The following is a 27,810-nucleotide window of genomic DNA, read 5'->3' as shown; positions in this document are numbered from 1 at the left end:
GTGGAAAACTTGGGTGCAGGTCAAGGTGCTGATGAGACGTGACCACAGCAGTGGGAGCAGTTGGTGCTGGAGGTGCTCTGCTGGTCAAAGTGGTATAAAGCCTGGACCCCACACCTCTCCAGCTAAAAACATGAACTGGCACAACTGCATCTGCTTAACTTGAATGGAAGATTGGGTTTGACTCCTCAGCAAAACATTTCAAACCCTAAGCCCCGCTTCATACTACAAACACTAAAATTCATCACTGTTTTGTGTCTAAAAAGTCACGGAATGGCAACTTGCTCCTCAGGCACCAGGAGACAACTTGTCTCTGCAAAAGCATGAGATCTGTAGGTTTGCAGTGGTCATCGTCAGGACTGGCAGTGGGGCGAGGAAAGGGACGCGGTCTTTCCCGAGGAAAGGGACACAGCCAAGTGCACTGGAAACCCAGAGACTGTGGATCTGTTACCTCTTAACACCGTCTGTAGCGTAAGTCTCAGGGCAAGGTGGCTCTGGCTGGGGTTTGAGGATATCACTGAAGAGCAGCGACTGTAGACAAGTGGAAACAAAACAGTCAGAAGTGGAATCTTTCACTGCTTTGTCCATCCACCTTCTCCCAGACCTTACAACAGAGGCCACAGATAAAACATGAACCCTCGTTTCAAAACCTTATCCTACTTCCAAAATCAATGTAACCCCCCAACAATTCCATGGGAATGGCATCAAGCTTCTAATGCAAAAGCAAAGCTCCCAGTGACTCCAGCACGAGCAAACCCCACACTAGAGACAGCCTTGTGCAGCACCCCCTGGGCAGCACTGCCAGCACGCAACCCACTAACGGCTCTGACCTCCTGGGGATCCTCTTTGAAAGTGCTGTCTGGCTGCCACCTCTGCTGTGGTGGGGCTACAGGGATGGTCTCGAAGAGGGAGTTCAATGAGCTGTTGTCATATACATCCCCTGGAGGGACCATGTAGTTGTCTGGGGTGACATCCAGCTTGCTAGTGCCTGGTGGAAGCATGACTGGCTTGTGAGGAGTAGGAATGCCTTCAAGACTTAAGCCGTTCTTCTTCTGTGGCTCACAATATTCTTGGGTCATGGAAACATTTTCAGACAAGAGCTTCATGAGATGGGCTGAGCCATCAAAGGATGCGATGTCTGGGTCGTACTCCATTCCGTGGCAGTGCCTAGTGGAGAGAGGGTCCTGTCTCAAACCAGGGCGGAGCGTGGGCAACCCCAGCAAGCTGTCACTGCGAGAAGCAAGTGCCTTGATGTGCTGCTGGGAAGCAAACTGCACAGTCTAGCTACCAGGTGACCTTGAGTCAGCTGTGTACATCTGCTGCTTGATATGGGAGATCTGACAGGCCCATGGGTGATCTCCACCCACCCACACACCTCTCAGTGCAATCAGCAAGAGTCAGAGGTGTTCAGCAGATAAGGGATGATCACATGGAACCAGAGAATATGGTTTAGATGTGGTTTGGGGCTCCACATCCAGGGCCTACATCCATTATTTCTTTATTTAGGCTATTAAACACTCAGAGCAGCAGGGACAATAAGAAGGATAACTGCTATGTGGTCTTTCCATCTTAGTCTTTTTAGGGCTCATTGACACTGAAAGCTGATTTTTTAAAACTTTTTTCTTTTCCTTTTCCTTTTTTTTTTTTTTTTAAGGAAATCTGATTCTTGTGCAAGTTCACAAACTCCAGGAGCTTAGTAAGCAAAACTCCCAGAGAACACGAGATCAGTGAAAAATTGACAGGGCTGCAGTATTGGAAGTGAGGTGTATGGTCCAGACTTCAGAGCAGAAAAGACTAAGTACAGGAGCTATGAGGTGATAAAAACACGTACAAAACCGCACTCCTCTTGCACACAGAAACCATCCCTTTGTGCAGCACCTCAAGAACTGGTCCCTTCTGCAGCAGTGACTTTGTGACCCTGCTGACTCTGCGTCCCTAGCTGAGCTGGGAAGAGATGGCTTATTGCCCCCGTTACCATGCTCAGAAAACAAACCAACCCCCACATTAGCAACCCGCACACCTCTTGGCAGCACAAGCTACCCCCAAGGGAAGTAAAGCTGAATGAGTAGCTCCCACCCACTCTGCTTCCAGAGCTTCACCTTCAGCTATATGGTGAAATTTCCATAGTTAATAAAAAAACATGCCACTGTCAAGAATGCAGTGGCCTTTCAGAGAGGAGAAAACAGCTTAACTCAGCTTACTTATGAAGAAGGAATGAGGTATCGTTCAGGAGGCTTATTCTGTCAAGTAGTTAAAAACAGACAACCAGAAAGGGTTGCCAAAGTACACAGCATCCAGGAAGGGGAACTGAACTCATAGTGGCAAATGAGCCATTAATTTAATAGTTAATTATCCAAAAACCTCAAAGGACAAATGGGAGTCACTGGAAGAGAATCCTGGGAGACTGGAAGCAAGTGAAACAGAAACCCTTATCAGCTAAGGGAATGGAAGAGGACTTGGTCATTCCCTTCTTGCTGCCAATGCTTAATCCCTTTCCCCCTTCCAGTTGTCACAAAGTAGGAAATAAAGACAAATTCTTCAGCTGCTGCAAATCAGTGCAACTCCCCTGAACACAGCTAGACAGATCCTCAGTTGTGTAAATGGGTGTAGCTCAATTTATACCTGCTTGGGATCTGGCCTAAAGAATTTTAATATATGTCTCAGGGTTAATAACCTCCACTGTTGTTGGTAATAACACTGTGCTTTGATGTCTATTTTATGCAAGCTAAGAGACCCATCATCCATGCAAGCAGCTGCAGGAGAATTAGACAGCTATAGAGAGCAAAAAATGAAGCTTACCTCTTTCCTAGTTCATTGCGTCCCATCATTCCAGATGGAAGAATCCTCTTCTCCTTTGGGACCTAGAACAAGGCAGAACAAAGAGTTTGTTTATGTTATATTTTATTAATGGAAAAGAGAGGAGAAATTAGCCTTGTCTGTGTGGCAAGTGAAGTCTCATAGATAAAACACTGGGTGAATAACAAACACCGGGTGAGGACACAGGAGACCAGGGCGCTCTTGCTGGGCTGCTGCCATGGATTCCCAAGGTAACCTTAGGCAAGCCACATCGTCTTGTTCTGGGGAGGATTTTCAAAAGCACCCAAGTGAATAGGAACATCAGAGCTATTGGCTTCAGTTAGGGCTAAATCATATCCACATTTTTTGAAGCTCCACCCTACAGCAGCACTAGAAAAATAAAGATGCTAGGGTCTGCAAAGCACTTTGCTATCGCAGCTCCATGTCTCTCAAAGCATTGCCGTTTCTTACCTGAAAGCTGTCAGGGGAAAAATGCATCAGCCTGAGACTCAAGACACCCAGGTTCAGTTTTCCACCCTGTTCTTGGTTCCCTCTACGGTATAATGGCGGTTTGTGCCTCAGTTTACCACCTGCGCTACACAGATAATAGTGGCACTCTATACCTGTGGGTGTTATGAGGATCACTGCGTAAAAAACACAGACAGCTCAGCAGATGGGTACCCTCCTAAGGTGGCTGAGCGTGTATTTTACCTTCACGCTTCTCCCCTGGTACAAACTCTCCCAAGACACCCAGCCCCAGTGGGCACATACCATGTAGTAGTCATAGAGGAGGCTCAGGGCAGCCACACTGTCATCATCTCCGTTCACCCTCATCATAGCTTTGGTGGCTGCGGTCAGGGGGTTCTCTAGGTAGGTTTTCCAGGCTTCGTCTTCATTGGTGTAGGGGAATTTCTGGAAGTTCATGGTGTCATTCTTCATCAGACGCACAGATCTAAAACTGAGCCAGACAGAGGAAACGGGCAGTGAAGGATACTGGTCTTCCACAGCTATTTCCATGCCACCCAGCTGAACACACGAAGGGCTTCCCAAAGGCACTGCTGGAATGGAGAAGGGATGCTCTGCTGGTTCTTAACTCCCACAGTCGTTGGGATTACCAATTCTTCTGCCTGTAGCTATGTACAAGATTAGGCCTGAGCCTCTCTGGTGGGGCCACGCAGAGAGGCAGACGTACCTCTGCTTCCCTCCTCCTGCCCCAGGGATGCAAAACACCACATCGTCTGCAACTGCTCCTTCATCAGCAAGCGCACACTACCAGGCAGCCAGGTCACCGACCGTCAAGGCGGGATGTTGGTCAGTAAATTGAATGCAATGTGACCAGGCAACTTGGCAAAACTTTTTCCTTGAATTTGGAGCTAAAGGCCAGCTCAGCCCACAAATACAAACGATCGCTCAGTGTTCAGAGAACTTGACCTACCCAGATAAAACCAAACCCCGTCATATTTCTTTGCTGTAGTTCATGGTTTTTTGATTTAGTTCCAGACTAACTTGTTCTTTTTCAAGCATTTGTATATGATTTTACTTAGAGGGAAGTAGACAGGCAGATCACCACGCACTCCCTTCCACTATAAAATTCCTGACAAAGGTGAGGCTCATGGGACTACGTGAGCTGAGAAGCGACATACCAAAATAATGCCCTGCCTGTCCTCTCTTCTGGCACTTTCTCCAGGTCTCTCCCATCTTATGTTAATAAACTGTCAGACACTTAATTACCCAAATATTGGTCATCTTTCCTTTTTCTCTAGCAAATCCTACTAGCAGCCAGCACAGAAGTGCCTCCGCACAGTCTCTGGGTGCTCTGTGCTGCAGGTTCCCCCTGCTCCGAGAAGAGGATGAATCGGTGGCCACGCTCCTGTCACATCCTTCAGCCACATGTATATGGTATCACCACAACAGCTCATACTATTCATCATAAGCAACAAGTTTGTGGACAAAAATTACTATTTCATCAAAATGGAAATATCCAGGAAGGGCAGACTGTTTTTTTGTTAGCAGAGGTTTAAAAAAATTGTAAGAAGATTTCTTTAAATCTTCAAAATTGCCAAGCGCAGACTTTTTTTAATTGCTGATTTTTTTTATGGAAAGGCAAAGAAAATCTACAGGAGTTTGTGAATGAATGCTGCATTTTAATGGCCTTTCTATAAGGAATATGTTGTTTCCACTAAGCTACTCTCCATGTGTTTATAACAAGTCTTGGGCTAGACTTTTAAGTGAATCATTTGCAGAACAATAATTCCTCTCGAAAGGAATCTGGCATCTCTGAAACTCCCAGTTATTGCTAACCACGACAGATACTGCCAGCCCATTTGGTGCGAGCTGCCCACGCTGACAGGGTGAAAAGCCAGGTGCTCAGCAGATGCTCCTGGGCTGGAAACTAGACGGGCGCAGAGGTGGACCTTGGATGGAGTGAAGGATGCTCGTCCATCCTCCCTGAGAGCCCAGCTAAGATGGCTTCACTCCTGGCCATGCACCGATCTCTCATACTGCCACATCTCCAGCAGGGAATACACATATAAACCGTGCATGGATAGTTTTGGTGACGCTCCTGGATCAGACTCGAGAGCTCTCCTTGGCTGAGCAGAGTAGCAACTCTGTGCTGGTCCACAGTCCCTCCCAGAGCAGCACGGACGAGGCCATCAAGGGCCGCCTCTGCTGTTCTTGTTGACTTTTTATTAAAGAATATGTTGCTTCCACACGGAGTCCCTCCCCATCTGAGCTGCACAGGAGAGCAGCTGGCAACAGCTTTGCTAACGGCCTCAGGCATCCAATTCCCACTGGTTTCTGTGCTCACGTGGCAGCGGGCTCTGAGCTCAGGTTGGTACAGACACCAGCTGCTTCCACCTTACGGTTCTGGCCATCGCCAGCTTCCATCACGCACTGGTATAACGGAGACGCTGAGTCTGGATTGCACATCGGGATGATCCACTAACACCGGTTTCACCCCGCGCATGAAACTTCACCAGGTGTTTTGCGAGTTTCGTTGTCTTTAGTGTTTCTCACGCAGCCCTCCCGCCCCTTCAGTGCCGCTGCTGTCTCCAAGGCAAGCAATCGGCATGACTCAGATTTCACTGCTGTCGACTTGGCGATGGGCTGTTCAGTCCTGTCTGGACAGGAATCCTCACCCGTTCTCAATCCGATCTTCTCAAGGAAGACTAGGCAGCAACAGAGCTTGCTCTCAGGGTGAGACTCAGCTCCTATCACTCGTAATCAACATAGATAAACACACCACGGTAAGATGTAGCAATAAAGCATTCAGGAGCTGAAAAAAAAAGGGATATTACAAGGAAAAATGCTTCGGAGCTTTATTCTCCCTCAACTGAAGCACTCCTTGTTGTATGACCCCATTCTGCCTCCCTGCCTTGTTGCTTTGGCGTGACACAACCACTGCATGCATGAGAGGCTGATGTTTTACTGTTTTATCACCTGGTCTGCAGTCTGGAGGCAGAGTGAGGTTGGAGAGGAGGCCTGAGAGCTCAGCCACTTGTAGCTGTGTCCAGTTTATGGAGAATACAAGTTTGACAAGTGCCCTATGAGCCTGCATCTCATTTTCACATGTGGCTCCTGGCTTTGCTGGGTAGTTCTGGCTGTGCTGCTTGCAGACATCACCACCTCATCACTGCCTGCCCCAGGCCTCTGCTAGGAGAAACTGTCCCTGTAGCAGAGATGGCACAATGGAAAATCTGTCCTACCCTCAGCCTGGCGCTTACCTAAAGTCATACGCCATGCCCTGAACTTGAGAGCGCAAAAACGTGGGCATACGCTGCCTGATGGTACTCCTGTTACAAAGCCACAAACACCAGCAGAGAGGAGGGACCGGAAGGTTAGGATAGCAACATTTTAGGCTACTCCAGCAAGATTCGCTGGAAGCTTCTGTCAGGACCCCGTAGTGCTTAGAAACAGCAAAGTCTTTGAAAGTCAATGAGCCAACGGCAGAGCAACGCAGCAGCTCCTCCCATGCACTGAGAACTGCTTTGGTCCAGGGGAGCCTGCACTGATTCCGTCAGCTGAGGACTTGTACAAAGGTGACATGAAGGGGATTGCACATTTATTCCATCTTGTTTATCCTCCAGAGTTCGCATGATCCCTAGCCGTCACTGAAATATATTTGAGTGCAGCCACATTAATTGCCTCAGATAAAACTCTGCAGCTGGGACAGCTCTGCAGATACGATGTAATGCCACTCCATCCCACCTTACTTTTCCAGAGAGGTCACCTCTACTCTGACCCTATTCCAGAAGGTCAACAGGGCTAACCAATATCTGAAGAAAGAAGGTGATCTGAGAAGATAAGCAGATATGATGACATATTTAGAGGCACCTTTTTGACATCTGATGCATTTCAGTTCATGCAGATACAGGATGATCGTGTCAGTTTGCTTCTACAGCCTGCTTCCGACTCAGCATTAGCAATCTCTGGGAAGCAGAGATGCAGGAAAGAGGTATCTAAATCCAGATCCAAATACACGTGAACTTTACTTTCATCACTCCTTGCGACGCCCCTTCCATGTGACTATGGCATATTTGTCCACTGCAAACTGTCTGCTCTCTGGCAAAACAATCTTCCCTTCTGCAGGTAGTTGCCTTGATGCAGCGGCTCAGACAAAGCGAGGATCAGTGAGTGAAACACAAACACGTGGGACCAGCGGCCTCCCTTCTTGTGTGCACAGACTCACCGGGCTGGGGCCTCGGGGTCAGGTGCAAAGCAGCGCACGATTTCGGGAAGGGAGGAGTCTATTTGTTTCCAAACAGTTTAGAATTTGACACAAGGTGATACCAGCCCCCTTTCCCTGCTCCATCCCACCCAATCTCTGTTTCCCCTATTTATCTGCCAAGTCTACCATAACAGTGGCCTCCTGATTATGAGTAAACACTCAGGGCTACACTGAAACAGGAGAATATGCCCAGTGGGTCTAGGTGAGGAGATCAGCCAAGCAGGAAAGAAACGCTTGTATTCCTTTTGCCTTTTGTTGGGTTTCAGTGGGTGGTTTTGCTGGCCTTTAAGCTTTGTGTTACTTGTCTTTGTTCTCCCCCCTATAACCGATTAAGCTTCCAACCTAAATATTAGCCATGCCAGATGCTGATGGCTACAGAGAAACATCACATTGTCAAAGGAGCAGAGAATCCATGGCAACCAGCAGCAGGAATTCAAAGCCACAGAATAGAGCCCCCAGCCTGCAGGACTTCAGAGATACCCCAGGCAGTTCACGTGGGGACCATCATTAGCTCTGGCTTTGTGCGTGGCACTCACCTCCTGTTGAAATAACCCTGATGTTCCCCAAGAGCCCCGTATCAGTAATACGGGGAAGGATCAACCCTGCACTCAATGAAAAGCGGCACTTACCATGAGCGCTTTCTGGGGTAGAGATTGTAGCCTGTAAACCAGGCCCCTTTGCCAAGGAAGAACAGCATCCCACAAAGCAGCCTCATTACTAAATCCAAACTTCTCAGCTAAATTCTGATTTTATCCTATCTTGGCAAGTTTAATAAATAAGCACATCTGAAGACAATGTGACAATACAGCCACCAGTAAGCATACTGTCACAGGCCCATTCACAGAACCAGGAAAAAAAAAAAACAAAAACCACAGAAAGAAACATAACACACAGACTAATGATGGAAAACCTTGCCTAGATGCCAAGTACAATACAGTGTCGATCCATAGGCAAAGGCATAGGAGACCACTAATCTCACGGACCCTGACCTGCGCTACCTACAGGACCAAAATATTTTCTCTGGCAGCTGGATAACAATGTGGCCTCTGTCACTGGATTTCTTTAGGGACCTTTCAGCAGCACAATCAGCCTCAGGGTAGTGCAGCGTTAGCTCAGCACAACGGCTGGATGTTTCCTAGCCATCCTTCGGCTCTGTTTCACCCACAAAGACAGCACAAGAGCCTCGCTTTTCCTGGGAGCGCTCAGCCTGCGTGGCACATGCATGAGACAGGCTAACCCCACCACAGATGCACACAACAGGTCATCTACTTGCATTTAGTAAGTGCAGAGCAGTAACGTGTGGTGGCTGGGAAGGAAAGAAGAGGCCATCATCAGCATCTGTGAGAAATGGCTCCTGTTTCCCAAAAGGGTGCTGAGAGTCCTCACTGTCGATACAAGCCAGTGGTGCTCAGCACCACCCAGAAGGATGGGTTAGCCGTGCAGCTGGCTCTGGCCATGCAGCGGGGAAGGTGTGGTGCGTCCCTGCGGGTGGGATGGAGGAGGGTGGGGACCGGGGCGATGTGTGTTGTGCTGACACTCGGGGAGATAGAGCCCTGCCAAGCTCTTTGACAGAATCCCCCACCCCATCCCTCCTGCAGAGCTGAAACCAGTTGGAACGGTTTGCAGGCTGAATCCAAAGCGTCCTGGAGCCAGACAAACCTCCCAGGGGCAGGCCCTACCTGGGCGATATAAAGGGAACTCACCCATCTTGGGTTCCTTACAGCTCTTTAGGACACATCAACCCAAGATCTGAGCTCATTATTCTTCAGTTTTTACACCAGCCTTACTCCCTGCTTTTGATGCTATTTATTATCACAGGAGGAGAAACTGAGGCATGGGGGTTGACATTAAGATAACTTATCCAGAGAACAGAACCAGACCTGAACCTCTGCTATAAATCTCACCAGCACTGGACTGTTCCTGCCTTTCCAGCCTGCAGGGTTCCATGAGACATCCAGTGTTGAGTGATGTTTGGGGGACACCAGCTGGCATTGTGTTTCACCTGATAACATCATCCTTGAGGTATCCACCCACACAATCACATTTCACAAAAGATTCGAGCTTTAGTGCCTTCCCTGCCTAACAAAACAAATTACAGCACAGAATTACTTTGCAGTTCAGGAATTATAGCTGACTTTTTCCAGAAGCAGTTTATGACGTTGGATGCTTTAGTTTTGAGTTGCCTTGAGTTTCAGGGTGATCAGCCTCCAAAGGGAAGACACAAAAACCAGTCCCTGAACAGTTCTACCACCTGGTACTTCTAAAATACTGGTCTAAACTTTACTCTCTTTCCTATTTTCATTGTAAGCAGATAAGGACACCTTATGTACACATGTATTCATGAATACAAACCTTCATCTCCACCAACACATAACACACACACACTGCATTGAAGCTCCCAGTCCTTCAAACACTGTAAGAAAAACTACACATGATGAGAAGCGCTTCATAACTCCAAGAGTTTAGGTGCTTTCAGTTATCCTTTTTTGTTTTCAGTGCTTATGGATTCCACCCCCAGTTTCCACATCTCAAAACCTAACTACTTGTTATTTTATTTTTTAATTCTTGTATATTCACTGACTCCAAGAACTGTGGCTTTTAAATGAAAGAAGTAAAAAAAATCAAAGTTTTACAAGACTTGGATTAAAAAAAGAACAATGGTAGCAACAAAGAGATATGCAATCTTTTGTGACAAAGTTTGTTACTTTTCTACTGCTCTTCAGGTAATCTCGTTTAAATCTAGTAATCAATTACTGTGGGTTATTTGTACTGTAGCAGGGCACAGAGGCCCTGACTAAGAACAGAGCCCAGTTTTACTCAAGGTTCTATACTTATCACATCCTATCAGAGGATCCTGCAGTAACACACTAAATGATGGTAGTTATTTCCTCAGCGCTCATTGAAGAGAGCAGTAAGAGCAGAGATTAATATTAAACCTCACGAGAGGTTTGCCACTTCAGAGTTACGTGCTGAGTCTCAGGCTTCCTATGTGCTCTGGGAGCCAAGGGGACAATCTGGTCCTCCCATTTGAGACTGGGATGTGCTGATCTCTTCCTACTGCCTGCAAACTCAGCCAGCTAACAAGCTTGGCACCTGGGTTTAAGCTGGCTGAAGGTGGGTGAGGGGAATCCTCCAGCGAGTTGCTCGAGAGGGCACAGGAAGCATGTGTCAGGGCAGGACACTCGCACAAGCTCAGGCGACGCAGCCTGCTCCCCTGCACTACCAGGCTATCCTTGCGCCACGTCTGGCAGCAGCTGTACCTTCTTCAGCTGCGCTGTGGACTATGTGCAGACCTGGCGAGACACAGCCAGGGTTGGCTCTCTCCTTCTGTTTTCCTCTTTCTTCCCATCCAGGAGGGCCAGATCTCAGCTGCCCAGATCTCCTATAATGTGCTTGGCTGATGTACACTCATGTATTCTGATTCATAGCATCCTCTGAACTCATGTTCCCCAAGGTCAGGCAAGCCTTTTGCTTTACTGTTTAATAAAAAAAAAAAAAATAGCATAATGTGCTTAAACAATGTTTTTGCTGAACAAATACGATTCATCCCATTCTACCTAAACCCCTATTAAACAATGGATTTCTGGAAAGCAAGCGTCACAGCTCAGGCAGCAAAGACAGAATGATGAAAAGAAACAAAACCATGGCACAGCAGGTGGCTGGCACCCAGGAGCCAAGTGCTTTGGCAAATGACGTCTGCGCTTTTCCTCTGAACACCTGTGGCTATGAACACTCTTGGGACAAGGACTGTTTCTGAATCAGAGCTACCCTCACCCATACCATAATCACAGCTATCAGCCAGAACAACGTAAAACAAAGAAATAACAAAAAACAAGCCACCACATTTTCTTAACTTCCGAGCCTTTGAAACTTGGGTATTAGCAATGGAGTCCCAGCCAGAATATAATTGTATGCTATATAACCATTTCCACTGATTAACGTATTTTTCAGCTGTTGCCTTTATCATCCTCCAGCACATGCGATTCGAGAAGCCGAGGCACTGATCAGGAGCAGTCTCCCTGCCAATCAGCTGAACTGAAGCGCTTGCAGGTGCAATATAAGTGCAAGTGCATTTTCAGATGAATACTTTACAATTATCAACAATTTAAACACCAGACTGAACAGAGAAGGAGTAGATCCTCATCAGTGTAGCTGTCTTTATTTTACAGATTTCTCTGGAACTATACCGATGTACCAATCAGTTGAAAATGTGACCCAAAGCATCAAAGCAGAGATACTATGTAAATGTTGATTTATCTCTGCTTTGAGTCTAGAGTTTATTCAGAGGGCTTTTACTCCTTTGTTGTGAATTGCATAGCAGTTATTTGATTGTTGTTTCTTTTAATTTACAAATCTCTAGTTCTCTTTACATAACTTAAAATAAAACCCACGTCTCCCTTGAAAGCGTACCTTGCTTCAGCATGGTTATCCCTTGTGTGCTTTACTGCCAGGATTTTATAAAAAGGGCTTTAACTTTTCATTCACCAGGAGCATAACTCAAGTTTTAATAACACACCTTATGCATGACAAAAATTTGCTTCTGGCGATCATGGTTTCGACCACAAAACCACAACTGGGAGTAACTCCTGGTTAACTCTTTCAAGCCCACACATTACAGAGTTAGGCATAAGTTCAATTTAGAAGACTATGGAAATTATCAGTTAGAATATTTTATAATAGGCAAAACATCTCATTCTCTCATGCCACACTAGTCTCTTCCCAGTCCTTTCCGTAAAATTAAAGTGGCAAAGGAAGAGATGAGATTATTCTCCCTGTCATTTTGGGTGACAGCACCAGTCCCTGGGGATTTCACAGCTCCCTTAAAATCAGCTACATCTGGGCACAGGCTCACAGCTCAGATCCATCCTCCCGGTGCTCAGCTTGTTGTGGGGGTTGTGTAAAGAACAATGGCTGTGCGAGACACAGACACACACTGCTGCCCTTATCAGATCCTCTAAGCACTGCTCCCGAGAGAGCCAGCCTTTTCCTTCCACTGATGTCTACAAAGCTACACCCGGTATGACTTTGGCCTGGGTGATTAACCAGAGGTTAACAGCTACTACAACAGCCCCACTGCTCAGGGTTGGGCTGTAGCAGCCTCTTCACAAGGTTCCTCCTCCTCAGTGACACCTTTTCCCCCTCACAGTAAGCCCAAAAGCCATCTGAACGTTCCAGCCTTTGGTACCACGGAGTTCCCAGCTCCCTTATCTCCTATCACTGCTCCCCGTCAGCCCCTGGGGAGCTTTTGGGTGAGGCACTCCAGGCCCACTGTGCTCCCTAAGGCTTTCCGCAGGAGAGCTGGCACTGCCTGCCCCTGCCCCTCGACAAGGCACCAAGAAGCTGCTGGTGTTACACCCACCTGCCTGCACTCCCCAAAGAATTTCCCCCCCCAGCTGTGGGCTAGCGAACTAAAAATGAAATTTTCACAGAGACTGGCAAATGTTTCCTCAAGTTCAATCTATAGGAAAATGTTGTACTGAGCCTTTTACCTCCGGGGGTTATTACCACACAGAGCCCCACGCTGAGATCTGTCCTCAGGAACAGATGGCAACCTCTGCACTTTTATCTGTCTTTGGAGCTGAGATCTGAATCACAAAAGGGATGCTGCTCCCATCAATTCCCCCTTTCTCATGCGAAAGGCACAGGGGTTAACAGTCCGTTAGCAAGAGAAGAGTCAAGCAACCATGTAATTCATCAGGTAACTTAATGCCCCAGTCCGTAATTAGTAATACATCAATCTAATCCTGCAATGCACCGTGTACACACACACACTCTGTAGCATTTTGAGAGTAAACCACATGGCCTGACTCTTAAGTTCAAAAAGCATCAACTATAAATTACCCAAAGAGCTGAGAAAGTGAAAATTCGAGTCACTGATTCTTAATCCATCCAAGCAGATTGATCCCCATATTTACATAAAATAATAATTAGTGCTGCACCTTTCAGGGTTAATAGTTAAAGAGATTAGCTGTCACAACACCTCTTCAGGCTTGTAAACACATACAGGGATGTGTTTTTCTTTCAAAATATATGGAAGCACTGTATCTGTACACAGATGTATAAATACTGACATATATTTCTTTGTAAATTTTATTATATACAAGTACTTCATGCAGGGTTAAATACCTCGAAAACTTTTTAAGACTGGATTGACAGCAGCATTCAATATTCAACCATTGTTCAATATTCCTCCAGCCTTTACTACATCGTGTCATACTAATATGACATTACTGTGATATTATTCCAGAGTATGAGGCATGGTGTGCTGTGCAAATGCATACCATCAGCGAGTGTTAAATGCTTTTTCTTGTTAAAAAAAATAAAATCTGTTATAATTACTTGATAGGATCATAAAGTGAATTCATTTACTTTAAAAGAGAAAAAAAAAATGGAAGAAAAAAGAAAAAAAAAAAGACCACCACACAACTCCTGCCCCCAAAAAACCTAGAAACTGGTAAATACTTTGGAAGGTGTTTTCTAAGAAAAACACACACCAGAATTACTGTAACTTATGTTGGATTTTGTTGGACAGAGGCAGAACAGGCTTGCCTCTAGACAGAAAGCCCAGGTGTCAACTTCTAGTCTGGGGGAAAAAAATAAATCATCAGGATCATGATTTTAAACAACTCTTAAATAACAACACTAACAAGTGATTCCTCCAAAGAGCAGCAACACGTTAGTAAAGAACAGGGAGTCTGAAAAACGCTCCCATCCTCTTCTTTCACTTCCACTTGCAAACAGCTGGACAGGCAGATTAACCCAAGGAGCCCAGTTCATTCAGACCCAAAGCACTTCACAAGCCTCAGAAGAAACACTCAGCAGAGAGGAGTGGGTAAACAGAACAAAACCTCTACTTACTCAAGTTCATTAGACATATTTCCCCACGTTTCCAAATCCTTGCCGCCCGTAAATTCTGATGACTTCTCTCTCCTAGTCGCTGCTCCAGACAGACATTGCCTGCGAAGTGTTTGATTTATGGTGAGGTTTTGCGTACAGGTATGCTGCTGACAGGCCGCCAGGGCCGGGGATTGGCTGCCGGCACAGGTGCCCTGGGACAGGTACACCCAGACAGGTGCAGCCCGTAACCCTCCGCCTGCCGGCCCCGGAGGATGGAGGAGAGGGAGGTGGGTGGGGAAGGAGGGAAAAGCCCTCCGGGGAAAAAAGATAGGATAAAGGAGTGGAATCAGTTATTCATCTCTGCGATAATTAGTTTCAGTTTGGTGGACGTGTTCCATATACTGCGATGCCAAATAGCTGTCATTTTTATGAATCTGGGGGTTGATTTGTCCTTTGCTGTTTCTTTATATATAAATATTACAGACAAAAATACATACATATATATATAAAGGAATAAATTAGGGAAGAAGAAAAGCCTTTTAGTTTCCTCTCATTCCTAAATGGTAATTGTACTGACAGGCTAACCCTTTCTTTCCTTTTCTCACCTGTTCTTAGCTGCTTGCTCCGTGAAGTCTCCCTAAGTGGTTTTGGGTTTCTTTTCCCTTAAAAAAGTAACCTTAAACCCCCTGACTTTAGGTGCCAAGAACATGCAGCAACATCCTGGCTCAGGGAATCTTTGCATTACACTGGATAAGTAAGGAAACAGGTCTGTGGGATAACCTTTTTCCTTACCGTTCACACACGCTGCCCTGCCTTCTGTAGCACAGACAAGAGCCTTATTCCAGCACACGCAGGATGGCAGCGGGAAACTCAGACACACGCCGTTTGGGAACAGCTGCAGGAATACCACCCAGGCAATAGCTCTGTAGCAACTCACCTGTAAACGGGGAAAAGATTTATGCAATAGAACAAAACTCATCATGGATTCAAGCACTCTTGTTGGATGGTTTCTGTCATCCGTGTTGCAATGAGGAGGCAAAGGATGGGCTCAGCGGGTGACTCATGTTGGCTGGATTTGGAAGGCAGGAGAGGATTTTAGAAGACATGTTGGTACAAGCCTTAAAACAAAGGGAAAAAGAAAGGCTTCCACCACTCGTTCCCACCCCCCATCACTGCCTCGCTCACTGAATCTGTCCCACTCAGTGCCCTGCGCCAGCAGGTGAATACCAGAAAGCACGAAAGTCTTCCTTCACCTAACAGTTAAGTTCAGCTCTCCCAGCTTGGTGACAAGTGGCCTTAGCAGCCCACTCAGGCAGGCATAAGGCATGTCTACACAGGCACGTGTGAAGACAGAGCGTATTAATTTGGGTACAACACCCTCCAAATACATCTCCATGGCTTGTGACTCAGCGCACGGCCAGCTCGGCGCGCAGGATGAAGGGTGACTGCGGTGTATCTGCACTGGCTGATAAGGACGTGCTGGGCTGAGCTTCGCCTGACCAGCCAGCAACTATCGCCCTCCAGTCCGCTGTGCAAACTCCTGCCTGCCAGCGATCTGGGGACTGGACAAAGTCTGTTTTCTGGGAATGAAAAACAAAGGTCTGGAGTAACACAGACTCCACTGGGGATCACTGGAGAGCACCAGCTGCCAAGACCTTGTACAGCAGAGGACAGCAGTACACAAAAGTCAGCTGAATGAGAGCTGAAGATCAGAATCCGTGCCATAGCAGGGACCATGCAGCGGTGAGAACACAAAAAAAGGAAAGGAAAGAACACCTATGTCCTATCCAGCCAGGGAAAGCACAAATCTTAGGTGATGGTGGCATTAGTTGATCAATATTCTGATTATATCTCTAAATTAAGGAAACCTCGCCCAGTTCACGATGACCAGAGTTGTAGTGCTGGGTGCTCGTCCTTTACCCAGACCCAGGCAGAGAGTATTTCACTGACACTGGGTAGTGCAAGGAGCAGCAACATCCCCTCAGGGGATTTCCAAGTTTCTTTTAACCTTTCAGTGAGACTTACCAGATTCCAGCAACAAAAGTGAAGGAGGAGAAAACACTAGCTGGGCCAGACCATGCAGGGGAACGGCAGGGCACCGGATTCTGACCTCTGAGGGGAAAAACCTGTGTCAAAGAAGAGAGAGGGAGAAATGTGTCCAGCAAAACTGAGCAGTGACAGGCTTGCCTTAGCAAAAGGTGCCCTGCGGGCCTCAGCACCACCATGGCCAGGCCAAATCCACCTCTGGATGGAAACGTTCAGGTTTTCAAACTTGGCCTTTTGCAAAACAGCAGGGATGATGCTGTCTGCTACTCTATGATAGCAGACAGGAGACAAAGCCACCGGACCCTTCTGCCTGCCTGGAGCTAGGCTCTGCAACCAGCACGCTGCTGACAGAGCCTTGTTTCTACCTTTGGGGGTTTAAGCCCACCACTGCCGCACTCCCACTTCATGCACCTCGGCTCCAGTGGAAGTGGGGACAGCCAGGGATGATCTGGGCTTACCAGGCTCTTGGTGCTGCCTGCCAGTCACCGGTGAGGCTGCATGCCCTGCCCTGCGTCAGTGTGTCTGGAGCCTGCCTGAGGAGCCACAAGGTCCCTTGGGAAGCTGGGAAGGACTGGCAGAAAGGACAGAAACACAGATTCTCCTTTGAACAGACCCACTGGGACTCCAAAAGGACAGTGGTGACTGTCTCCCTGATTTTCACTAATTCTCTCTCTCTGTGTTTTTAAGCATGAAGTTTCTTCTTAGCTTTGCTGCCACTGATCCAGGACCTCATCTTTTTCCTGCGAGGATCTTGCTGCAATGGCAGAATGAGAGACTTTGCCAGGCAGGCTCACATACAGTCTTATTTCTTATGCAATCAGCTACGCGCCTACCCGCAGCACTGAGGCACTCTCCCAGCCTCCAGGAATTATGGCGCTTCTGTAAAATGTCTCACAGCAGAAACCAGCTCCTTTGCGTCAGTAAAGTGGGGCCCATGTACATGTCTCTCTTCTTTACGGTAACACCAGCTGGAGTTTGCTCTCTCAGACACCTTTCCAAGGCCAGGTGAAAATGCTACCAACTCCCTACCGCCAATCGTTCCACAGACAGGACCCTCACAGCCTCCCTCGAGTCAACTTTACTCTATCACCAGTGAAAGAGGATCAGGACCACCCCAGCAAGCACACGTCAGTCTAGGTGTGATGTGTCCTGGTGGGAACAGGGACAGCCAGAGCTGCCTGGGCACCACGCTGCCTCCAGCACCCACCAGCTCCTGCCAGACAGGACCACCCTTGCCCTGCCTCTTCCATTCTCTTGGGCACCTTGTCTTTTTTGTGATAATATATGTTTTATGGCGCCTGAGAGGCCTCCAGGCCTGGACGCCTAGACAATCCCTTTGACTATGATTTCAGTATTTTTAATTATTATTTTCTCTCTCTTTTTTTTTTTTTCATTTATACTCCACCCTCCAAGAGTATCTGGTGAGGGGGTGGGTTAGAAAAAAAGAGACCAAGAGATACATTCTCTATGCACAAAACCCTCCCACTTCCCTTCCACTCCCCTGTTAAATATACCTTGGAACAAAAGCCCTTTATGATGCTCTAAAAATAAAGCATGCAGCAGTCAAGACAAACTGCAAAGTTTAAAAGAGAGGGCCAAATTTTGCTCACAGCTACACCCTCTCTAAGGCAACAGGGTTGCACTTGTGTTTGGATTGTTAAACCCTCTTTAAACATCCAGGGGCAGACGGTGATTAGCTGCATTTCGTCAGCAAGAGATCAGCAGCTGCATGATTGACGACAAAATCATTCATTGGGTCTCCAGCCCTCAGATGCCACTGCCCTGTCAGGAGCTGGCTGGGTCTGCATCTGGAGGAGCTGCCCAAGGTGCGGCATGGCCCTGTGACCATGCCACCCTGATCCTCTTTCTCCCTCCGCCACTGATTGTGGTGTGACCTCGGATAAGTCATTTCACGCTCACTGTTCCCAGTCTGGCTTCTTTTCTGTATAACTTGTAAGAAACTTCAAAGCAAGGGCTTTAATCCCTTTAGGATACACGGCTTTTCCCACTGACAGCTGTCAAACATCCTTTCCAGTTGTCCTCTGATGTGCCAGGAATTTCAGCTGGTTTTGACCAAAGGTTATTAAAACACTTCAACAATTAATACGCAGTAAGAGGAAGCAGCCTGAAGCAGGTTAAAGTGAGCTGTTCTCCAAAGGGAGATGTGGCTGCTTCAGCTGCTTTTCCAGCAAAAAATATAGCGTGTGCCATGTAAACTTGTAGGAACCTTTGATATCCAGACCAGACACTCTTTCCCAGTGAGACTCCCTCTGCCTCCCAGAGCCTTTTCCTTGGGAAGGCAGAACAAAAAGCTGAACTGGGACTTCCTTGGACTGCAAGTCTTAGCCTGGCAGGACTGCCCTTTTCGCTCTGTTTGTACAACACATAGCACAACAGAGGCTGCAGAAGTCACTCTATAGCACTATTGTCATAGTAATAATGAGGAAAAGGAAAAAAAGACTTTGTCCTTCTGAATCGAGAGACAGACAACTCCCTCGCTGACCCTTTCTCAAGCAGTTGTTTTCCAGTTAGGTGAATACCCCTATCTGCAGGGTATCTGGGAAGCCGGTTGGCTCTTCTGTATCCCAGTACCACTAAACAACATGACCTGATGCTTAAATGTCTTTTTAATAGAGTCAGCCCACTTTGTTATTATCTGTTGTAGCCCACGGGGCTACAGGAAAATTCCTGTTGTCTTTATCTAGTTCTACCAGTTTTTACACAGTAACAAGTTTGGGTTGCAAACAACTGACCCAACTAACAGTCTTCAGGGCAGCCACCTTCAGTTTAAATAAACAAACATGACCCACCGTCTCAGCCAGCTCCTCTGTGTGGAAGAAGCTTCACTTTTTCTCCGCGTGCTCTGACCTGAGCTTGTCCCATGCTCTCACTCTGGAGCTTTCAGTACATACATTTAGCTGACACCTGCCAATCCAAACCCAGCTAGAAGAAACCCACAGCAGGGAATGGACATACCAGTTTAGTCTACAGAGGGAGTTGATTGCAGATGTCACAAGGATGTTTTCCATTTCAGCTAAATTTGCTGCCCAGGCTTCTTGTGATATTCAGCTACAAGTATCTACAGGGGAGGAGTTGGAGAAGGTTTCACAGAAGAAAACTGGGTCTTCCTTGAAAGGGGTTTCAGACTGGCCTCAAATAAACTTTGTCTTCTAACCCCAGCACCCAGCAGTGTGAGCACATGCTGCAGCTTTTCAGCCATAGCTAATTCACAGGACTTCCCTCCTATCAACTGCATCACACATGCAACTCGAAACACATTTCCTCTTGCAAAAAAATACAAGGAGCTGAATCCCCCCAGCAAATACCATATCAGGAGCAGAAGGTGCTGACAATGACGCCACCAGTGCAGGGAAAGGCTTAGGGCTGGGCCTACAGTTACCACAGTGCTCTGATTCCTCACTGAGAGAAACTTATTTTTAAACATGGAAACAGTTTTTTAAAATGGACCAGATGCAAAACATCAGGCATTGCTCCTAACCATTTCCCCCACTGCTGCAGCTTGATCAAAGCTGCCTCCCTTCAGGAAGTTATCTGATGTCAGCCAGTGACACCATAGCAGAGATGAGCTTGGTCTCAGATACCTCAGTTGACTCCATTCATGATTAATCAGCCCTTTATGAGCAGAGATATGGAAATGTCACTGGCAGAGGTGTCCCAGGCTGCTCAGAATAAATTACCCTTATCAGCCAGCGGGCTAGATCCCGGCAGCAGAGACTAGGCTCAGATTCAGACTCCAGCTGAAGCACAAAGTGTGTTTGGATCCCGGCGTCTGCTCGGTTCATGCAGTTGCAGAAACCAGTTCCAACTCGAATCTAAGTACAGCACAGCAATGGGATTTCATTCATAAATACCTAAGTCACAAATTAAAAAAAAAAAAAAAAGAGATATATTATGAATTAATATCAGTCTGTCCTGGTGGACTGTAATGAATCCACTCGTTCACAGAGCCTTGAAAGACACCTTGACGTGACAACTTAGTTTCTGTAGCTAATTAGAAAAGCTCAGGCCAAAGATACTTATCTGTGTGCAACATCTGGAACTCACAAGGTCTCAGGTTTGCCAGCTTTCATGGTCTCATTACAAATCTGCTGATACTTGCTGTTATTAGCTTATTTAGTTGCCATTTTAAAGCCTGACTTCCTGTAATCACATCGTCATGTGAAAGTTTTCTCTACATAAAAACTCTGTCCTTCATGATTGTTGCAGAATGCCTCAAAACACAATCCCTATAGGCTCAGGAATGAAGAGGCAGAAATGAAAACAACTCCTTCACACCCCACACAAAGTTAAGCAATTTTAAAGCCAATCTTACATCCACCAGGGACCTGGCTTGTGGTTTCTAAGCCAGCCCTGTGTTTGGCAGGACCATGGCTCACGCCGTATTATTGCTAAGGCTGGTCAGTATTGGAATCATCAAAGCACTCTGCAAATTTTAATTATTTCTCACTTCTGTTCTACACCTGTCATTACTCATCTGAATAAGTCATGGGATACTGGTACAGGGGATGTTTTGGGATGGCTAGAATTGGCACACAGCAGCAGTCGTCCTGCCTTTCTCTGTCAGCACTTTGGCAAGAGCTGATTTTCCCACAATAGCTTGAGAAGACAGCTGTTGGACCTGATTATTTATAGAGAAGCGGAAGAAGAAATTGGCTCTGCAATCTTGATTTGACTCTAAAATTGTCCCTAGAGTTGGGATTTCATGCTTAGATCCTGGGCCTGGTTTGGAGACACCTTCTTCTCCCGAAGCATTCAAATGAAAAGGCAAAACGCAGAGGGAGGGGAGAAGAAGCAAGGCTGGGCAGGGGCTTGGTACATCAACTGTGGGAACTGAATCTCATTTCCACTGAGAAAACTGGAAACCCCTGCCAAAGGCCCTGCATGAGTCACCAAGCTATCGCCTCGCTGGCTGATACCGCGCAGGTCACACAGCACAGACTTCTCAGCAGCCTCATGTGGGAGAAGCAGCCGGCACTTGGAGCTCTAGTTCTCAGCTCTTCACCGGCAGGGAGGGATTTCCCTTTGAAAATCTTCTGCAAACAGGCCCAGCGCAGGTCCTGCTCACTCCCCCGGAGCTCCAGCTTTGTCATGCTAACATGCAGCCATCAAAGGAAAAAGGAGAGCCCTCTTCAGGAGCCTACCCTGTGTGGGGTGCTGCAGCAAACCCCAAGCAAAGCTGACAGTGCTGAAGCCTCTTGTAAAAATTACAGTTCTGGGCTGGAGAAAGGGGAAACTTGAATTTTTGGACTTTATCTTCTTTTGCAAGCAGAGCTCGAGGGAGTTGCTGCAGTATGCCATCTTCATCTGACAGCACAAGGGAGTCAGTGGCTCTCTGGCTCCCCGTTGGTGCTGCACACCACTGCTGTGACCAGCACTCTGCCAGCACAGCTAACAGCAGGCAAAGCTTTATCGGGGGGTCATGGGACCTTCCAAGTCTCTCTGGCAGCCCCTCAGCTGCATAGTCCTCCTCCATCCACAGTGCAGCTGCACCCACTCTGGATGAAGCTCTGATCTGGTGAGGATACAGATAATCACAGCCATGTATCAGGTCTTCACCTGCCGGAGCCCCCACAACACAGCCCAGCTCCTGCTGACACCTCTGTCAAAGAGACCAAAAGCTGCAAGGAACCGGGGCTTTGCTCTTATGCCTCCCTGTCAGGGCTACAGTACATGAGCAGGCACATGGCAGCTTGGAGGAGCCCTGAAACTCCACTGGCATCGTCTCTCCGAACATCCTCCCTAAGACTGAAGTCTAGGAGAGAAAGGCAAACCGATACCCATCTACTCCACCCTCTGGCAGTGGCCAAGCTCTCTTTGCTCCCTAGCTGGCACTTGTCTATCATATTTGATACCATACAAAGGCCCACTTAATTCTGACTTACTCTACCTGCTCATATTGCTCACTTTTCCTGGCCAGGCCATAACCCAACATCTAGGGTGAAAAATCTTGCCATCCTAATTGAAGCCTAAATTCAAATCCTATCAGCGCATCGCCTTCTCAGATAACAAATCTAACCAAACCTCGTAAGAGCTTATTAGATTGTTTGTAGATTGCCCAGCATCTAGGTCAAATGTATAAATCCACGAGTCTTCCTGCACAGCAAATCCAGTAGATTACTTTTCATCAGGCTCTGTAGGGCTGGAACTCCCTTCCCAGGGCAGGTTGTTGGTGGGGGATTAAGAGAAAGTTCACTGCAGGGTACCAGTTATCCCATGGAGTGGAAAATATCAGGTAGTTTTGCAACATTTAAAGAGATGCACCAAGAACATCTTGGGTGGCAGTTAGCACATAAGGGCTGCTGGCCCTTAGGGGCTTGGAGATTTTCCTTCCTCACAGAAAATGCCTCCTGCAAGAAGCACATACCTCTTACAAAACAAACTGTTGCTTTGTCTTTGCTAAATAAATCAATCAATCTTCTTTTACTTCAAGTTCTGAGAATCAGCCTCCCTTCTATGCTGATACTTCCATACCTTCCCCACAAATACTACACGGCACCCAAACACCAGGCACAGGTGGCTAGGTCAGCCTCCTGAGAATGGCAAACCCCATCTACCTGCAAAGCTCTGATGCTGGCTCTGAGCAGCAACAGCACTCAGCATTGATATTCAGGGAAGATCTGTTGCCATCACTTGTCTCTAAGGCACTGACATGGAAAGCAGGAGACCAAAGGGCTGCTCGCTGCACGTCACTGTGCCTGAGCTTTGCCTCTCACAACCTTTGTGCCTGTTCCAGTTGGAGACCTGTTTGGGCAGTCCCTGCACTAAGCACTTGGAGAGATGCCGCCCCTGGGGCTCTCATGGGATTTGCAGCCATGACCGTACTGCAAGTAATTTTATGCGAGTCTTAGAAAAATTTGCCTACCTTGAGTGTCTAGTCACCCACGCAAACCACTAGTGGAGATGTGACTTATAGCAATGCATTTTTACCCCAGTTTGAAACAAGATCAAACAAATTATACTGCACCAGCATAAACCGTGTCTCTACTGGAGCCGGAACTGGTACTTGTGGCCAAACCCCAAGTACAGATGAGTTCTAAAAAGGTGCAAAAAGGAAGCTACAATTTTACCTGAACCTGAAGGATTTATAACCTTAACAATAAGACCTTTTCCTGTGCGTTCCTACAGTAGCTTTAGGATTAATCGCTGCCAGTGAAATCAGTGCCTGCTGCTCTGATTTTCAGCACAGAATGAAATCATTTTAGGGTAAACTAGAAATCTAAGTCAGACCCAGGAAGAGCCAGATTCACAGCTCAGTGGAGAGACAAAGCTGAAGACCAGGTTCAGGTGAAGGATGCCAGAAGGTCCAAGAAAGCCTTGTTACAAGAATTTAGATGTATTTTAGCCATTCTTGAATAAAAGGTCGGATAAACGAAACGTGAGGCTCCCACCTGGCCTACTTGCCTCTCCATTTAGGTTCCTGCATTTGGAGGTGCTCAGCAGGAAGGCAGGGATAGGTTTACTCCTTGTCTTAAGTCTGCACTGCCTTTGCATTCCAGCTGATGGGATCAATTGCATTAGGCTACTTCTTTACCTCAACCACGATTTGGAAGGAGCAGGAGGACCATAGATGGGGAAGACAACACAACCTAAGGAGGCCTCCTTGCTCCCAGCTAATTAGTCCCACTATGTGAGATGACATTTGGGGAGCCCAGCCAGCTGTCTGGAGCCAGCATTGAATCTTGAGCATAGACAAGTACCAAACAGGGCCGTGCAGGGCCATTGCGAGCCTTCCCAGGGGACATTCTGGATCGTTCTTTTCTTCCACACAATGGAAAACTGCTCTCTGCAGAGCCTTGTGGTGCAAGCTGGCATTATGTGGCAGCAGGCAGGCAAGGGTATTTGGAGACTTTCCCCCTTGACCTGAGCATGACATTTGGCTGACATTACTACAGAGCCCATCCCTGCAGTATCAGATCCTTTCTCCCTGTGATCTCCAGTGTCCTAAAGACCCCAGGCAGCTCCCCTGGCTAACAGGAACCCAGATCGAATTCTGGCCATTCACTGCCTGAGGTCAAGCTGTAAACTGAACAATCCAAAATTGCCCCGAAAGGCAGATGTACTAATTAGAGAAACCTTGGGTGGCAGTTCTGAGTATGATGCTTTTAATAACTGCAGGGATGTTGAGAAGCAAATAAATTATATGATGAAAGTCTACCAGGCTGCAGAACCCAGATATGTAATAAGCAAGACTGGCACCAAGACTGAAATTTTGCCCCCTGGGCTTGGCATTTTGTCTGATTGCCTTTCCAGATGGGAAGGTATCTGGAGCTTCCGGTCCTGCCGACTGCTTGGCAGAAAGGTATTTCTCAACAACCACCTGGGGAATCATCTGGGAAGGCTGGAATTAGAGAGCCAGCCCTCACTGGCACCCAGGGAAGTACGGCCAGGTTTTCACCAGGAATGAGCGACCAAGGTTTCTCTCCTGACTTCTGGACTTAAAAGTGGACAGAAATCATATGGAAACTTTAAACGTGCCTAATATTGTAAAAAGCTACCTGGTTAAGGCTTGGAGTTCCTCTCTTTGCCAGTGCACAGATAAAGAGGCTCTGGCAGCTCTAGGGGCCTGGCCTGTTCCCTGTCTGCCTGTGGCCTCTGATCCCATCAAGTGCCCCACTCTCTAATGGTTTTATCTTCCCAGCACTCTTGTGACACCGGGAAAACCTCTTCTCTCTTTACAGAGGTCCCCATGAAAAGAGACACAAATTGTTCATGTCTGCACAGGACAGCCTACACAACTGGGCTTGCCAGCCTAAAGCCACACGCAGTGAGTTACATGCACGAGGCTCTCCTGTTTCCAGCCTAAGCCCATTCTCCCAGCCTCAGTGGCCTCTGCAGGGCCCGTACACCCAAAATGCCCAGCACGGGCTCATACAAGGGATCCCTGCAGAGCCAGGGCCCTGCACACTCAGTTACGTGGCAGTAGGGACAGGAGGGACACCCACCTTCCTGGTTTTGCCCATCCATGGTGTGCAGCAAGGCTCCTTGAGTCACTTCCCTCCCTCCAGCTCAGGATGTTACACCCTCCCATGCTTCCTTCCATCACTCTGTGACCTCTCTGTACTACATTTGGGCCATCTGTGCCCACCTTCCTGCTGAGCCCTGCCACAACAGCCTGGCCCACACTCCTCCCTTGGCTGGGATCTGCATGCACCCATTGCCTCACCCAGCACACACTAGGAGCACCCATGGCCTCCACTGACACTGGGCTCTTTTCCCATAACCCCGCCTTTGTGTCTTGACCAACAGCTCTAATAAATCTTGCAGATGCGGGTCCACAGTTACAAGAGTTTTATGGCTCCCTGACAGTCTGCTTAGTCCCACAGGTCATCAGAGCTTTCCCCCAGGGTGGACCTTGCTTGCAAGCAAACTCCCCCACATACACAGACCCACTTCAGATGTCTTGACCAGCAGAGCCTATTGCTCTCGCTGACCAGGAGCATCCCCAGCCCATAACTGCCCAAGAAAGGAGGACACCAGTGTCTGTATCACGCCTGTAAAAGCTCCCATTCACTCACAGGCTGCTACATGTCCCAAACAAGCCACACACAGTTATTTTCAATGGCAATTAAAGACTAGCTCTTGTTTCAAGGGCTGGACAATGAAATTGCAGGAAGAGCTGCCCTGACCCAGCAACCATTAAGTCAATGAATACGCTAGACTGGGAGATGCTGACGCTCATCTCAGCTCCAATTCACTTTTAATTCTCCTGGCCTGAAACCCTGCAGGAATAATATGGGGAGCTTGTAGCCATTGCATGGGGATTTAGGAGCAGCACCTGTTTTAGGAATAATCAGCCCAGCAGGAGGAAAGTTTCTCTCTGCCAGTCTCATTACGTTTTTGACCCCTGTCTCGGCATGATAATAGCGCACTTTGTCAATCTTGCACAAAACCTGGCAGGGCTCTGTGACTCGTTTGTCCTGACTCCTGCATGGCTCTATTATGATTTTTCAAAAGACCTCCCATAAGGGTTAAATGACCTCACATTAGTGCTAATTTGGGGCTAACTTTCCTATTCAGCACATAACAAAGAAATTGGTGTTTACCCAAGTCCCATAAAGTGACAGGGACCACACACAACCTAACTGCACTCAGCCTGGACACAGACAAAACTCCACCCCAGCCCTTTCATAACCATTGCCATTTTGAAAGGGGTGGGGGGGGGGTGGGCGGGGGGGGGGGGGGGGGGGGGGGGGGGGGGGGGGGGGGGAGAGAGGGAGGAAAAAATAAAAGAGGCTGACTGAAAATCTTTACCAAGCCTGTGCCCAAAGCACAACAGGCTGAATTAAGCACCCAACAGGTCAACCTAAAGCAGCTCCACTGCTGTCCCCAACAAGACTGCAATGGGAAGCGACAGTGGCCATCCCTTCCATTCCCCTATGTGGCCTAATTGCAACCTGCTGAGTCACAGACCCACAAAACACTTGGCTGCCTCATTCCTTAGCTGCTTTTCTTCTCCACAGGCTCCTTGTGAATTTAGCTCGTATTAATTTGAAGCCAGTAAATCACCCTGCACAGCTAATAAATTAAATGTCTCATTGACCCTGCTTCTGGGAAAGGAAAGGTTCGATGGAAAGAAAGTGGCGCACAGGCTGACTGCAAACCGAGGGCTGTGTGACTGTCACCACAAAAGGAATTGCCAGTCTGGTCCCCATCCCATCTAACTCTCCATGATTAATGACAGTGCAAAGTAGGGCAGGCTGAAAATAACAACAAACCGTGACTGATGTTCCCAAGCACAGAGCTAGACACAGATCTTCAGCTACAGTGAACTGGTGTCACAAATGGAGCTGAACAGCACATTTTACACCAGCTCAGCTTGCGCTGCTGTGATGCAACAAGACCCAGCAATGCCAGCCAAGGATTTATTCAGTACATCATTTCAGTTAATCAGAGGCCATATATTTGCCCCCTTCCCATTGCAATTAAATAAGGTCAAAAAAAAAAAAAAAAAAAAAGGAGGGAACACAAACATGTTATTGGCCGAGTGAGTAAACATTTCAGGCTCTTTTGCAATCATTAATGATAGTACAAGGCGTGTGTGAACTTCCTGCACACTGCACTGCAGTTCATTCTGAATTCACCAATGCAATTAGGGTGTCTTTTATGCAAGAGCTGAAATTCGTCTAGATTGATTTAACGAGTATAATTTCCTCTTTGGAACTGCTGGAAATTAATCATCACTTCTCCAAGCTTCATCTGGAATTCACTCCGTCAGCACAACACACAGCTATAATGGTGGCACCTAAAGAGAACTGCATGCTGACTACACTGTTGTTGACTTTGTTCAAGTATTTCCTATACTTAGAATGGGAAATATCTCAAATATGCAGCAAAGTCAACTATCCCAGTGCAAACTGATTTTTTTCTCTAGTGACAACCATCAC

General features: G+C 47.3%; 1 protein-coding gene across 1 annotated transcript in view; it reads right to left on the bottom strand.

The window, feature by feature from the left end:
* Positions 1–16,461, bottom strand: part of GRHL3 (grainyhead like transcription factor 3) — a 30,809-nt gene extending 14,348 nt beyond the window's left edge. Inside the window, exons 1-7 of the mRNA XM_040587740.1 lie at positions 16,385–16,461; positions 15,152–15,296; positions 14,381–14,479; positions 3,565–3,751; positions 2,797–2,858; positions 828–1,164; positions 449–528 (exon numbers count right to left, since the gene is read on the bottom strand). Coding sequence (XP_040443674.1) covers positions 449–528; positions 828–1,164; positions 2,797–2,858; positions 3,565–3,751; positions 14,381–14,397 — 683 coding nt within the window. The 5' untranslated portion in view covers positions 14,398–14,479; positions 15,152–15,296; positions 16,385–16,461. The remainder of the gene's footprint in view (positions 1–448; positions 529–827; positions 1,165–2,796; positions 2,859–3,564; positions 3,752–14,380; positions 14,480–15,151; positions 15,297–16,384) is intronic.
* Between the last annotated feature and the right edge of the window lie 11,349 nt (positions 16,462–27,810).

This window comes from Falco naumanni, chromosome 3, assembly GCF_017639655.2.
Source record: "Falco naumanni isolate bFalNau1 chromosome 3, bFalNau1.pat, whole genome shotgun sequence".
NCBI lineage: Eukaryota > Metazoa > Chordata > Aves > Falconiformes > Falconidae > Falco > Falco naumanni.
This window is presented reverse-complemented; position numbering and strand designations above follow the sequence as displayed.